Here is a 14,696-nt window from a genome sequence, read left to right as displayed (position 1 = left end):
AACCATAACTAAAATCTGCATTCTATACTTCCTACTATTTGTTTATTATACTTAGTGTCTACAATATGAAATTTATTGCTACACTTCATTATTATGTACATTTTATTTTTATATGATTTTACCTGTGCCTAGGGTCTGATAATTGGGATCCATAACTTAAACATGTGTATATATAGTGGTGTATTAATTGAATAATTGATTCTGAAGAAGTCCACATGATGGTGGATGAAAGCGCTTAATTCTACTACAAGTTTTATATTCTGTATACTGCTATAATTTTTTGTTGGTGAGCTGTGGTCTTAATAAAGGATGTATTATTGCTCCTGCGGTGTCATTCCTTCTGAGTTTGAGGAATACTTTGTTGCTTTTGGCTTTTTCTGGATTACTTATTCGTTATGGATATCCAGGGGGAGTGTGCTACAGGGAAGCGTACGCCAGATGAATCTGAGGACATTTCACAGCTCCGTTTGGAAGTTACCACTCTTACAGGAGAGGTAACTAGGTTACTTCAAATGTTAACGCAACAAGAGGTGAAGCGTGCGGATGCAGTTACGCAAGACGCCTACAGAATACCATCAAGTTCGAGTGATCTAGATTTTGAGATACCAAATGGACAGAAACTGTTAGCTACTACATCAACTCAAAGGAATATATTGGATATTAAACATCGTATTCCGGACAATAGCAGGCTTACTGACAAGGATTTTACTTTAGACTTTTCACTGTATAACGTTGATGACGAATCCAAACGAACTGGCACTAAACCCAAACGTTATATGGCCGGGAAAACGTATGCTACTACGGCAGCCCACAATTTTTCACAACAAGGTACTGTACATTTGAGTTCTAGCCCGAGGACTAGAACTAACATTAACAGTAAAATGGGCAATGTAAAAGCTACAACCGGAGGTAGCAATAGACTGGACAATTTTATTACTGTAGATATATGTTTTGATAAAATGAATTGTAATGACAATAGTGTTCATGTGAATGATGACGTAAGTCATGGAACCTTGCGGGATTTAATTTACACTATGGGTAAACATCTTAATGTTATTAGAGGCATTAAAATTGATAATGCCTATCTGAATCAATGCTTAACCTTAAAATTGGTGTCTAAGGGTCTTAGATTCTTTAAACAACCAATGGGAATAGACATGGATGAGCAGAATTGTAAGGAGTTTGGTACACTTTTTGACAATTTTGGATTTGAATTTATTAAGTTATTAGTTAAGAAGAACAATGAGAAACTGTGTAAATATATTGATAAGGTGGAAAAATTGAATAAAATTATATATGAGGATTTACTTTTTGAACAGTGGGAAAATTTGTATCAGAAACAATTTAGAGAGGCAGATCGCAAAGCTGAAATTATTATAACAAGGAAGCATAAAAAGTTAGCTAGAGATATGTACGATTATAAGAATGGAATGGTTTATCAATGGAAAACTGTGAAAGCTAATAGTTATGGAATGGAAGGAAAGTATGACAGTATGGAGTTTAGAACTGATGTATACAAAGGAGGAAAAAATTTTCATGGGGAAAGGAACCAGCTGTGAGAGGGAACTGGCAGAAAAAATGGGATTGGAGGAAAAAAGAAGGAAGAGACAGACAGCAATGGCATCCATACCCACAAACAATGAGGAACTATTATTAAAAGTAACATTTATTAGTGAGAATAGCGAAAATGAAGAAGCACGAACCATTGATAATGCAGGAAATATAAGCAATATAAGGGGAAGCCAATACTAATGGTATTATACACAAGAAAAATGATTTTAACATCTATAACTATACTGATATGGTAATCAGTAATGAATTTTTCACACTTTTCTCGAAAGGTATGAAATTTGTTCCTAGCAATAATTTTAGGATAGTAGATAGTATTATTGAGTTAAAGAAATATCTTAGGAAATTGAATTTAGCCATTTATTTTAACAATGCACCAAAGAGGATGGAAATTGATAAGTTGAAGAAAAAAAGTAAATTTATTCCTCCAGGTAACCCACACGTAACATTATATGAGAAATTGGTGACTCGTGATTTATACGCATTAAAAAACTATGTATGGGGAAAGGAAAATAGAGATGAAAATAAAAAAGGTACAACTCATAGTAACAATCTGAATAAGGAAGAGATAGATCTTTTGCAACGAATAACATCTGACCAATCCATACGAATAATGAAACCAGATAAGGGGGGAGGGTAGTTATTTATAACCAGGAAGATTATGTTAATAAAATGTACAATATATTAGTTGATTCAGGCAACTATACTACGGTATCCATGAATGAAATTAATATAGGATACAGAAGAATAGATATGTTCTTAGAAGACATGTTGTTAGAAGGGAGAATTAATATGGACCTTTACAACTATATGAAAGTGGAAAACCCTTTGTTAGCTACCATAATAGGAGTGCCAAAAATACATAAGAATCACCTGGACTCCCCTTTCAGACCCATCATAGCAGGGAGTCATTCTAAAACATTCCCCTTAAGTGTAGTTATTGACACCTGGTTAAAACATATTTATAGAAAAATCCCCCATTTGATAAAGGATTCGTGGATGTTTTTTGGGAATTTAACCCCTGAGCTATGGAAGGAAGGTTTGATCTATATATCCATAGATGTTATCGACTTATTTTCCTGTATCCCTAAAGAACAGGGCATGGACAGCTTTTATAATAGTATTAAACAATTTTCTAACTTGGACTGGGAACAATCTTCTGTTGTTATGGAGTTAATGAGCATCGTATTAGATTACAACTATATATTTTTTGAAGGGGAGTTTTATAGACAAACTGAAGGTGTTGCCATGGGAACAGCATGTGCCCCAATATATGCTAATTTAGTGATGCTAGATTGGGAAATGGAAAAAGTCTTCAAGAGTCAGTACTTTAAACATATTAGATTTTATACAAGATTTCTTGACGACATTTTTATTTTGTGGGATGGAAAAGTAGAGATGATTGATAAATTTATACAGTATCTTAACAACACCAGTCAGTTTTTGAAATGTACATATAATTTTAATGAAAAAGGGCTGTCATATCTGGATACTTATATTTCCAGTAACAAGGAAGGCTTTGAATCACGTATATACAGAAAAAATACTTTTTCCAATAACTATCTGGAATTCACTAGTAATCACCCTTTTAAAACAAAAAAAAGCAATTTCAAGGGACAGTGCATTTGAGCGGCGCGAATGACATCAGGTTATAAAGATATGTTGGAAGAAATTGAATTCATTAGTAGGTTATTTATAAATAGAGGATACTCACCTTGTTTAATTAAGGAAGTAAAAAGTTATGTTATAAAGGAATGGGGGAAGAAATATACACCTATATTGGGAAAACCATTAAAGAAAGAGGTAGTCATGGATGAAGGGAAGGACTACAAAAGAGCATATATTTTAGAATACTCACCTCAAATTACACATATAAAGGATATATTGAATAAATATTGGAAAATTTTTACTATGGATCGTGATATAAGGGAAATAGTTGGTAACGCTCCAATATTTGTTTATAAAATGGGTTTGAAATTAAAACATATATTGGAGAGACCTCAGAGAGTGAAAGAGTTAACCTTAAAACAAGGGGGCACGCGTAAATGCGGTAGATGTACATACTGTCCGGCTATATATGAAGAGGATGGATTAGTTTTGGAAAATATTACTAGAACCAAGATAATGTCTAAAAGAGGCAATTGTAATACTAAGAATGTAGTATATATGGCAAAATGCTGTACATGTTCATGTTTTTACATAGGGAAAACTGAACGTATGTTTAAGAAAAGTATATATGAGCATCTACATGCCATTAAGAAGGGAGACAACACTAATGCGTTATTTAGGCATATATACAACACAGACAATACACATTATTTTAGATTTGTCATACTGGAGATGGTTACGACGAATATGAGAGGTGGTAACATGAAAGCATTGTTAATGGAAAGAGAGGCTAAATGGCAAATATTAACGGATGCATCAAACTTTCCAGGATGTAATGACTACATTACATTAAAACCGTTTTTTATAAAATGGTATTATTATGGATGAAGATTACTATCAGTACATATTAGATTATTTTAATGTATATACTGCTACATTTTAGTATTGAATATTGGTTCTAAATAATTTTACTTATTTAAGGAATGTATGAATTTTAGTATTTCTATGTATAACATGTTGCACGTTATATGGTTTTTGAAGAATTTTAAATTATATTGCTTTATTTGTTTATAGTGATTTTATTATTATATACTTATAAAAAAGTTTTATTAATATATATTCAATTATTAGAATTTATGAACATATTTATTACGTATACTCCTTACTTATTTTTAAGTTATGGATCCCAATTATCAGACCCTAGGCACAGGTAAAATCATATAAAAATAAAATGGACATAATAATGAAGTGTAGCAATAAATTTCATATTGTAGACACTAAGTATAATAAACAAATAGTAGGAAGTATAGAATGCAGATTTTAAATAGGGTTTTTAATAGCTTATTATATATTTGATTATATGTATAGTACTTATTTTTTTTAAAATGTTATTATGAATTGGAGCCAAAATGCGTATATATATAGTGGTGTATTAATTGAATAATTGATTCTGAAGAAGTCCACATGATGGTGGATGAAAGCATTTAATTCTACTACAAGTTTTATATTCTGTATGCTGCTATAATTTTTTGTTGGTGAGCTGTGGTCTTAATAAAGGACGTATTATTGCTCCTGCGGTGTCATTCCTTCTGAGTTTGAGGAATACTTTGTTGCTTTTGGCTTTTACTGGATTATTTATTAGTTATATAGCTAGTGTTCATGCAATGAGCCTGCGACCATTATATAAACACAGAATGATGTATATTACCATGATGCTCATGTGGTCAGAGTGAAATACTGTGCAAGCTATTCCATCAACTAGCAGACACTTACAAAACCATTATCTGCATACAACAGTCAGTCCATGTAGCTGGCTTTGACCACACACATACACACACACACACACACACACACACACACACACACACACACACACACACACACAAGAAATGGTACAATAAATGACAACTGGTACACATGAACAGTGAGTGGGTCTGACTGTTGCTGTCCTAGCCACAGATAATGAAGCAGAATCAGCAAAGCTTGATTATGTAACAGCAGCATCCCACCCATCAATACATATGCAATATAAGCTGGATGTATTGATACTGTACTGGTGCTAGTTCCAACCATACATCCAAGCAGCAGGTCAGTGGGTACAGGCTGCTGAAGATATGGATGCTACAGTGATCCTGTGAATTATGCACAATAATTCTTATTTATTGCATCAATAGAGACCCATGGATTACACACAATCTCTGGCAGGTCCATCACAGGTCTATATATGCATCTAAACAGCTCATATGCTCTGCAAAATGGTATTCCTTCCAAGTACCACCTCCTACATTCTCAAATGTTACTTACAGACTACATCCCATCCCAGTGCTGAAACAAAGCTGTGACACATCTGCTCCTCCTGCATCATACAGCATGCCAAGGATCCTGGCAATGCCAATGTGACCATGGCAAGGTGATACTAGTAATGTCTCTTCCGCTTTAAAAACTCTAACTGCTGATTTACAGTTGGGTTAAGCACAAAGCTTTGCAGAAGAGTCCATAAACTCTTCACAGGACAAGCATATAATCTGTTTGGTACTTAGTACTGTCTACTTTGCTTTGAGTCACAAACTGCTCTGGACATGCTCTGGCCACATACTTGTTTACTTAAAAACAGTAAACTGCTGCACTGGAAGCCTGTATAAAAACCTGAAACAGATAATGTGAGTGAAGTCACTGGGTTCAGTACTGTAGCTCTCTCACTCTCTGTATCTCCCCTTCACCGTCAGTGCTACTGTGGTAGTTGCTTCACATGTCCATCTGTGTGAACCTTGGCATCTGCGATGTTCTGTCTATGCAAAACATTTCATGTCCATCTGTGTGAACCTTGGCACCTGCGATGTTCTGTCTATGCAAAATATTTACATTGGCACTCTCATTATCACTGCTGCCAATGATTTTAAGCACCAGATGTTGTACTTGCCACTTATCTCCAGACAGTCCTGCCTTAAATTCAGACATTGAGATGTCTGATCTTGTCCACAACCCTGAGTTGCTGCAATTAACTATTTCTACATCCTTCAGCATGAAGGTTTGTTGTACCAGCTGTGTCATATGTGCCATGTACACACAAAGGTATAAAGAAATGTAGATCAGAATACATGTATAACACACACAGCCTACTAATCTGCATGCAGTACAGCTGCTTCTAAGTCCCAGATGCATTTGTCTGCCCAAACACATCCTGGATCTCCTAGCCTGCACTGTTACGCACATCAGGTGCCTCTGTTTATGTAAACAGGGTATATGGAGGCTGTACATCAGAATCCCTGATGTACCTGTTGTGTGATGTACACAATGAGCACCACATATCAGCGTTATGAGTGATCATTTCTACATACACACCCCTGCATGACTCCCAAATGGATTACATGGAAACAATCCTCTACCAATGGTTGACTTGCAGTCAGTAAAACGGCACTACTGGATTCTGCAATGCACTAGGTGATACTGACACAGCTGTGAGGATAATGTTAAATGTATATTCACTAAGGACATACTGTGTGGACCTGTATGTTGGACATGTGGAAAACCACTTCACATAACCCTCTGGTATAGCTTTCACTTTGAAATCCTACCAATGGGAAAAGAGGAATCCTTCTTCTGCTGTGATGGTAGAAAAAGAGACAGGGCATTACCAGTTACAACAAGATCATATATAAGAGCTCTGTACCTCTTCCTGGCAAAGGTCAGCACCATCCATAAATTGTCACTGACTGTGATGATATCAGCAGTGACTTGCATTCCAGGTGTTTCTTATATGAGTACATTGTTCCCTTTCCAGACAGTGACAGTGTACATACAGTTCCTTTTGCAACCTTCATAAGAACACCAGTCTGACTGTTACAAAAATGTTACTTGTAATCACCCTCCATGTCACAGAGGAATGACGGTGACACAAATGACCAAGGATCAACTAGTGACCTGGGCACTGGAGGAATGATAAGGAAGGGTAAGAATCAGCAGCTGATCACCAGCTGTAACAGTATTACAGTCTGGAGCATCTGTATGCATTTTCTTTCAGCAGTATCTTCCTGATACATTTGTTATGGGGGTGGGGGAGTGGTATAGTAAAACAACTGAAAACTTAAGAAGGATGAAAACCAAAACTATAATTGCTAAGGTGGACATACAATGATAAATGTTAAAAATAAAGCACTAATGCCATGGGGATCTGTTAAAGTGTGGCATCTAACTAGGAAAAACAGTTTGAAGGTGTAAGAGTGCACTCAAGAGAACCATGTGCTTTTTGCTCTCAGTTTTTTAATGAATTAACTGCTTAAACATAACTTTGTTCTGCACATACTTGTAAGTGTAAAAAGCACATGGTTCAGCTGGTTTAAGTCCATATGGTGCATTTCTGAAGGCTCCACATATAACGGTATATTTGTTTTTCAGACGGGACACTTCTCTTGAGAGCACTCTTACACATTCAAACTAAGTGTTTTTCCTAGTTAGTTGCCACACTTTCACAAATCCACATGGCATTAGTGCTTTATTTTTAACATTTATCATTGTATTTCCACCTTAGCAATTATAGTTTTGGTTTTCATCCTTCTTAGGTTTTCACTTGTAGATTTTTACACGTGTTCATTAATTTTACAATTTGTTGTTGACATACAAACCTGATAAAGTATTTATTTGATACGAAAGTGATCTTTGTTAAAAGTGGTTTAGTTTATATTTATTAATATTTATGCTGATAGATGTCTAGTGGTAGACCTGTTTGTTAGTTAGCTATTCATTTTGTTAGTTAGTTTCTTAATATAGTTTGGATTATTTGGTTAACCTATATAAAGTGTTAATAAGTTGGTCTTATATGGTAATTTGTCTCTAGCTTTTTAGTTTCAGTTTTAGGTAGCATAGTCTCTGATTACACTATGGTGTTAAGGGGAAGGGGGACTTGGTTAAATGTATGATTGTAATGCTTCTATTGCTCTTAACCGAACCACCCTCTGTAACCACACTCCCTTGCTCCAAATAACCTGATTATATATAAATGAGGAATGATTTTGACGCTTTTCATTATACTCAACTAGGATCGATTGTTTCTGTGTTTCAATAAAGGATAATCCATTTTTAACTCAACTGTGGACTACCTACCATTTTAACTCAACTGTGGACTACCTGCTATTTTCTATTTTATTACTTTTTTTTACAGTTCAGTTTTTATTAATGAACTAGGTGCTTAACATATTTCAGGAACTGAATTATCACACCTTCTACACTGCAAAGGTTCTTCTTGATTTGGAGTGGTATATTAAGAGACATTTTCTTTTCAGCAGGATTTTCTTGGCACATTTGTGTGGGGTCAGTTATGTTGGCAATTCTGTACGGTACATGCATAAACATTTTATTTCAGTGTGAATTTATGAAAGCATTTGTGAGGGTAGTGGGTATTTTGAAATATGTCAACAGGACACATTTTTAACAGGACTTTCCTATAGTATCTGTAGCAATGGGGTGCAGGATAACCAATCAGAAAGCAAGTACTTTGAACATCATGTTCTAAAAGAGGCAGGTTTCTAAAAAAAGCATGTGAAAAATGTGTTTTCTGAGAGGGAACTTGAGGATAAGAAAGCATCCAATCACTTAGAAAATCTGGAGACATAATGACAAAGCAATATTCAAACTAGCATTTCAGTGAAACACAAACATTTTAAGTCTGATATCAGACAGGCAAGGCAAACAAGAGGTGTTTGCTCTAAAATTCACATTTACAGTTGTATTTTTAATTCAGCTAATCACTGCATATATCTGTCACTAAAGTGCATAGAAAACATAGCCATTTCAAAGTTTCACTACAGCAATTACTGATTTGTCTTCTATCATTCATTTGTTCTGCTGGTCATTACTTTTCCAAGCCTTGTACGGCACTATTTTGTTCCACAAATTCAGCCATCCAGCTAATTCTAATGCCCTCCCTATTGCCAGAGCTAGTTGTACCCTAAGGAGAAACACATAAGTGGATAACATAAAAATTACTCTTGACAACTGGGATTAACAGATTGTTAATGAGGATCAGGTGACACTAGGTAGCACCTGTACTATACACTGCATGAGCTCATCAAGGCAATGTCATGGGCCAGTGGCTTTGCTTCCCACGAGTCCACATCATCACCATGGAATTTGATAGTACTGGAGTGAAGGTGTGAAACTACGGCTTTGTGTAACTGCTCTTTCCTGTGCAGTTTTCAGATCTCTTATTCTTCCCCTCTGGTGGTATACATGTATCCTTCTGGCACATCAATGCCACAAAGACGTGCTCATTTTTCTAGCAATGACATAACATTTTTAGATTGACCAGCACAGAGGAGAGCTGTAGTACTAGGAGTAAAATGTACTCAATGCATACTGCTCTTCTCAAAAAGTTAGAAAAATAAAATCATAATTTACACAATATTACTGCATCAGTAATAAAAAATGAATAAAGCTCTGTCGTCATCCCCCATTCTGCTTACGCCCATGAACAAGTCAGACTAGATTACACGATATAGTACCATTTCTTTATACTGCTCCTCAAAAAGCAGCTTCTCTCAGATAAAATACTAAGAAAAGCTCACAAAGTATACATTATGAACAGATTTGTTCTGTAAAATAGAATATATAGTTTCTGTATGTATAAATATTTAACTACTACTTTGCGCTTTTCTCTGGAACAAAAACACAGTATATTTGAGTATGACAGCACACATACTCGTTCTCCTTTATATTTTATTAAAATTCCAGTCCAGTAGTTGATCCAAAATGCAGTCCCACAGCACAGGTAAAATAAAATATCATACTCTGTAAAGGCTAAAGAGCCGAGGCACTAGGGAAATTTGCATTTTATGCATTGTGTTTACTGCTAACCAGATTTTACTGGATCCAAGTGTGTGTTTATTTTACCTGTGCTGGAGAACGAGTTTATGTGCTGCCTTGCTCTGCAGTTCCTGTATTTTGAATTATTGGTTTACCGGCTTTTGATTTCGCTTTTGTATATTTGAGTATATGACCTCTTCTTGGTTGATTCTGGTTTACTAAGACCTACCCTGACTTTAATATTTAAACTGCAATAAGCTTTACTGCTTCCCATTTTGATGAAGGAAACGGACTATAATAAATACTTTCATGCATAAAAATGTGCAGAAAAATGTGTAGCAAAATACTGTTTAGCCCAAGCAACAAGCAAAAAATCAGAGTGATAAGAAGTAAAGTTAGATGGGACAAAAGAAAGCATCAGTTTATAAAGTTGCTTGTAACTGCTTGTTTAGGTACAGGTTATAAACCATCAGTGGTTTTATCCATGGCTGATGTTATGTAAAGGACTAAGTGATTAGGATTTGTACTGATTGGTTTTTCAGTGACCTTCTCACTCATTGTTTTAGTTTGTTGTTTGGGATATTTTTGCAGTGACCCTAATGATAAAGGACATCAGCTGGGTATAACAGCCCTGTGTTTCTAATGCTTAGTCAAACACTCTGCTTGCGCTGTGCTGACGAGGTCATAAAAAGGCCGAAATATGCATATCCACAGCTAGTGGGGTTTGGCTTTATTGGCCTGAAATTGTCCATTAAAACAACAAAACAAGTCATGGGCATTCAGAATTGCCAATAAGCTGAAACATCTGATGTTCATAAGGCTCATTTGCATATATCCCATGTGCCTCTGACACAAGACGTTTGGGAGGTCACTCAGTGGAAGTTCTAGCTTTGCTGGAGTTTTCATTTTTGTTTTTACTGACTGTTTTTTCAGTGACCTTCTCACTCATTGTTTTAAAAAAATATACTGGAATTGCTCAGGGGGCAGGAGATATTTAACATACAGCAGCATTACCTGAGTAGATTCTGTACAACAAGACAAACTAACCACTAACCTTCTCATCTTGTTATGATACATGCTTTTAAAGCTGCTCATCCACATTTTTTGATATAATTACAAGGAAAGCCCACCTTTTAGCACAAGACATTGAACAGAATCGCTTGGACCTCAGAAATTTCCTAGCGTAGCCTATCTTCCTGCAGAATTCGCATTCCAGCAAACCTGGTTCAGTTTCCTGCATGCCTTTTAGGGAAGAAAAACAAAACAGTTATTTTGAGAAAATAACGAATTATTAACATGCAGCTATCTGAGTATGTTTTGGAAATAGTGTTCCACTGTAAACTTGCACCATACTGGAAAGCATTTTCTCATCATAATCATTTTCATAGTGATTTGACAGGAATACGCAACAAAGCACAAAATAAATGATGCTTTACATGGTTATATAACAGATGAATAAAAGTAACTAAAACCCATGATGCTGTGTAAAAGTGGGTGAATGAAATTGTCCTTAATTCTAAAACTGTATCTAGTGGTTTTGGAGAGACAGTAAATCTGGTATTACTGCACCTCAATTTAAGTTAAATCTTGCTGGTTGCAAGGTAGAGTCCGGAGTTGGTATTCTCTTTTCACAATGGCATATACAGGATGTTAATTTTTACATTTTGCCTCTTTAGCACTGTGGTGTTCTCATTTAACCTACTACTTAGTTCACTGTAAGGACTGCTGAATGTCTTTAGCAGTAAGCACTACCTTGTACATATAATAAAGAGCTTTTTTATATATTGTGACATTTGTATACTTATGTATGTTACTTCAGAAATATAACTGGGTTTTTAACACTTGTTACAGTGATAACGTCTGGTATTAACTCACACCTGTATTGCATCAAAAAACAAGTACTCTACCTAGACACTCCTTAATCACTCACTCTCTCTCTCTCTCTCTCTTGCTCTCTCGCTCTCTCTAGATATATATATATATATATATATATATATATATATGTATGTGTGTGTGTGTGCGTGTGGGGGGTCTACTTCAGAACACAGACTTACCATATCATCGAAGATGAAATTATTGAGATGACATTGACGAATCTTCACAACATTGAACTCCCGGAACAACGAAAACTAAACCCAGGAAAAGAACCACTGGCCACCAGGACAAAACAACAAACAAAGAAGCAAGAAAACCCTCCAAAGTGGGGAGCTCCACCCCCACACCCCCGTAACTAAATATACCAACTCCAAGAGTGCACTACAGTGGGGAAAGGGCAAGGTTCACCATGGTGGCCAAGTGGTTCTTTTCCCGGGGTTAGTTTTTTATTTTATTTATTTATTTATTGACATTTGTTAACCGGATTTGTCCAACTGGGATTGTGGCCCATACTCAGTGGAGACCCAAGGAGAAAAGCTCCAGTAGTACATTTTAAACAAGTATAATTTAAAACAATATTGATATAATAGCAGTTATAGCAAAAAGATTCACATATGTTGGGTTACTTGTATAAAGTTAAAGTTGCATTAAAAAGAAGCTAAGTAACAATTTTACATTGATATAGTTCAATAGGTCAACAATAGAAAACATTTGTTTGTATAAAATTATGCAAATGCATAGTAGACAGATTGGAGAGAGGTGTAATGAGGTACTAAGTATGGTCCTTTTGAGGGTACATAAAGGGAAGGAAGACTAGGTAGGGTCATGGCAAGGGCAGGTTCTGGAATTGAGAAAATAAGCTTTTAGTTCATTTTTAAAGTGTGAGGTGTGGGAGATTGAACATAAGTCAAGGGGATGTTTTTTCCAAGCATGGGCAAGGGAGTGTTTGTAGAGTAGTTTGCCTACTGACCTTTTTGGGTGGTAGATATCAAGTAATTGTTGGTTAGAAGTACAGAGGGTCTGGGATGGGATGTAGATGGAGACTAAGGAATATAGAGATGGACTGAAGGAGGGTTTATAAAGTATAGAGTGTAGCATATGAAATTGATAAGATAGCAGAAACTGGGGAAGTTCAAGCCATTGAAGAGAGTTTAAAGAAATACAGTGGTGTGAGTTGTATGGGGAGTTAGTAATGAATCTGGCAATTTTACGGTAAGTCTGTTGGAGTTTGTTTAGAGTGGAGGCCTAGATATTGGTAAGAACTGGGGTGGCGTATAAGAGGGAGAGGAGTGCCTGGCCCAGGGTAAGTCTAGATTTAGGGGTTAGGAATTTTTTGTTCCGATATAGCAGACCTAGTTTCTGGTATTTTTTTTTATACATTGGAGTATGTGTAGGTTGAACATTAGTTCATCATCGAAAATGACTCCTATGAGTTTTGTGTGGGTATCAGGTTGGATAGTTGTGTTGTTAGAAGATGTAATAAAAAAGGAGGTTTTGTGATGAGAAAGAGAACGGGGAAGGAAACGTAGGAGTTTGGTCTTTTTGGGATTTAGGATCAATAGGTTGCGAGACAGCCATTGTTTAGTGGGTAGTAGGGCCTGCTGGGTCAGGGAGTGTAGTTCAGGAATGTTATTTAACATGGATATAAGTGTGGAGTCGTCGGCATACTGAATAAGGGAGGATTCTTTGCATGAGGTGTAAAGATCATTGGTGAAGATGTTAAACAAAAGGGGTCCCAAGATGGAGCCTTGGGGAACACCAGTGGAGATGAGAAAGAAAGGTGAGGAGGATGAGAGCCATTTGACAGATTGTTCCCTGCCAGATAGGTAACTTTTAATCCAGGCAAGTGCGGAGGGGGATAGGTGGAGATCTGCGAGTTTGGATAGTAGTAGAGGATGAGAGACAGTATTGAAGGCTTTGGAGAGATTTGGAAGAGACAGGAAATGAGTTTATTGTTGTCTAGGGCCTCTGCAATGATATGAGTGAAGGAGAGGAGGGCAGTGGTGGTGCTGTGGTGAGGACGAAATCCATGTTGGGTAGGGGTAAGTAAGTGGTGTGTGAGGAGGTGATTGAGAAGCTGTGAGTGAATACATTTTTCTAATATTTTGGAGAGGGGGGACAGAATGGCAATGGGTCGGTAGTTTGAGGGGTCAGTAGAGTTTTCACCTTTATGAAGAGGGATAGTGAAGAAAGATTTCCAAAGGGTGGGGACAGTTGATACCAGAATAGATCGATTAATTAGTATAGATATTGGATAGGCAATTGAGTCAACAGCAAGTTTGAGGAATGTAGGAGATAGATTGTCAGTGGAAGGAGAGCAAGGTTTTAGCTTGAGTACTAGAGATTTGATGTAAGTAATGAGAACTGGCTCAAAAGAAAACAAAGTTGTGTTAATGGGACTTGGAGGGGTGGGTGTCGAAGTAGAGTTTAGCTTAGAGGTTACCTGATTTTGGATGGAAGAGATAAAGTGTTTATTCAGGAGGGTAGCTGTTTCCTGACAGGAAGAGTTAGGGTATGAGGAGGGATTAGAGGGCTTTCCAGGATAGAGGATGTTGTTGAAAGTTGACCAAAATTTTCAAGGATTGGATTTGTTGTTAAGCTGAGCAGAGCTATAGTATAACTTTTTGTCATTAGTTGTATGTTTTTTTGCAAGGTTCCTCAGTTGCTTGTATTTTTGAAGAAAAGGTGGTTGTTTAGTTTTAGTCCAGGTTTTCCAAGCAAGATCTCTTTGTTTCATAAGGGACCTAGTCTCTCTGGACAGCCCGGGAGCCTGATTTGATTTTACTCTGATCTTCCTAGAGGGAGCTAAGGAGTTTAGAGTATTCATGAAGATGATACTGAAAGTG

The 14,696-nt window shown here is 36.4% G+C and overlaps 1 protein-coding gene across 6 annotated transcripts in view; it reads right to left on the bottom strand.

Annotated features, from left to right (window-relative positions):
- The window catches only part of PHC3 (polyhomeotic homolog 3), a 1,318,531-nt gene that overhangs the window by 539,913 nt on the left and 763,922 nt on the right, over positions 1-14,696 (bottom strand). For all 6 annotated transcript variants that reach the window (XM_044070066.1, XM_044070067.1, XM_044070069.1 and 3 more), the window contains one exon: positions 11,106-11,217. In XM_044070066.1, the coding sequence (XP_043926001.1) occupies positions 11,106-11,217 (112 nt within the window). The remainder of the gene's footprint in view (positions 1-11,105; positions 11,218-14,696) is intronic.

Source organism: Protopterus annectens, chromosome 4.part1 (genome assembly GCF_019279795.1).
Source record: "Protopterus annectens isolate FY-2018-M chromosome 4.part1, PAN1.0, whole genome shotgun sequence".
In the NCBI taxonomy this organism is placed as follows: Eukaryota; Metazoa; Chordata; order Ceratodontiformes; family Protopteridae; genus Protopterus; species Protopterus annectens.
Note: the sequence above shows the minus strand (reverse complement) of the source record. Positions and strands in the feature narration are given on the sequence as shown.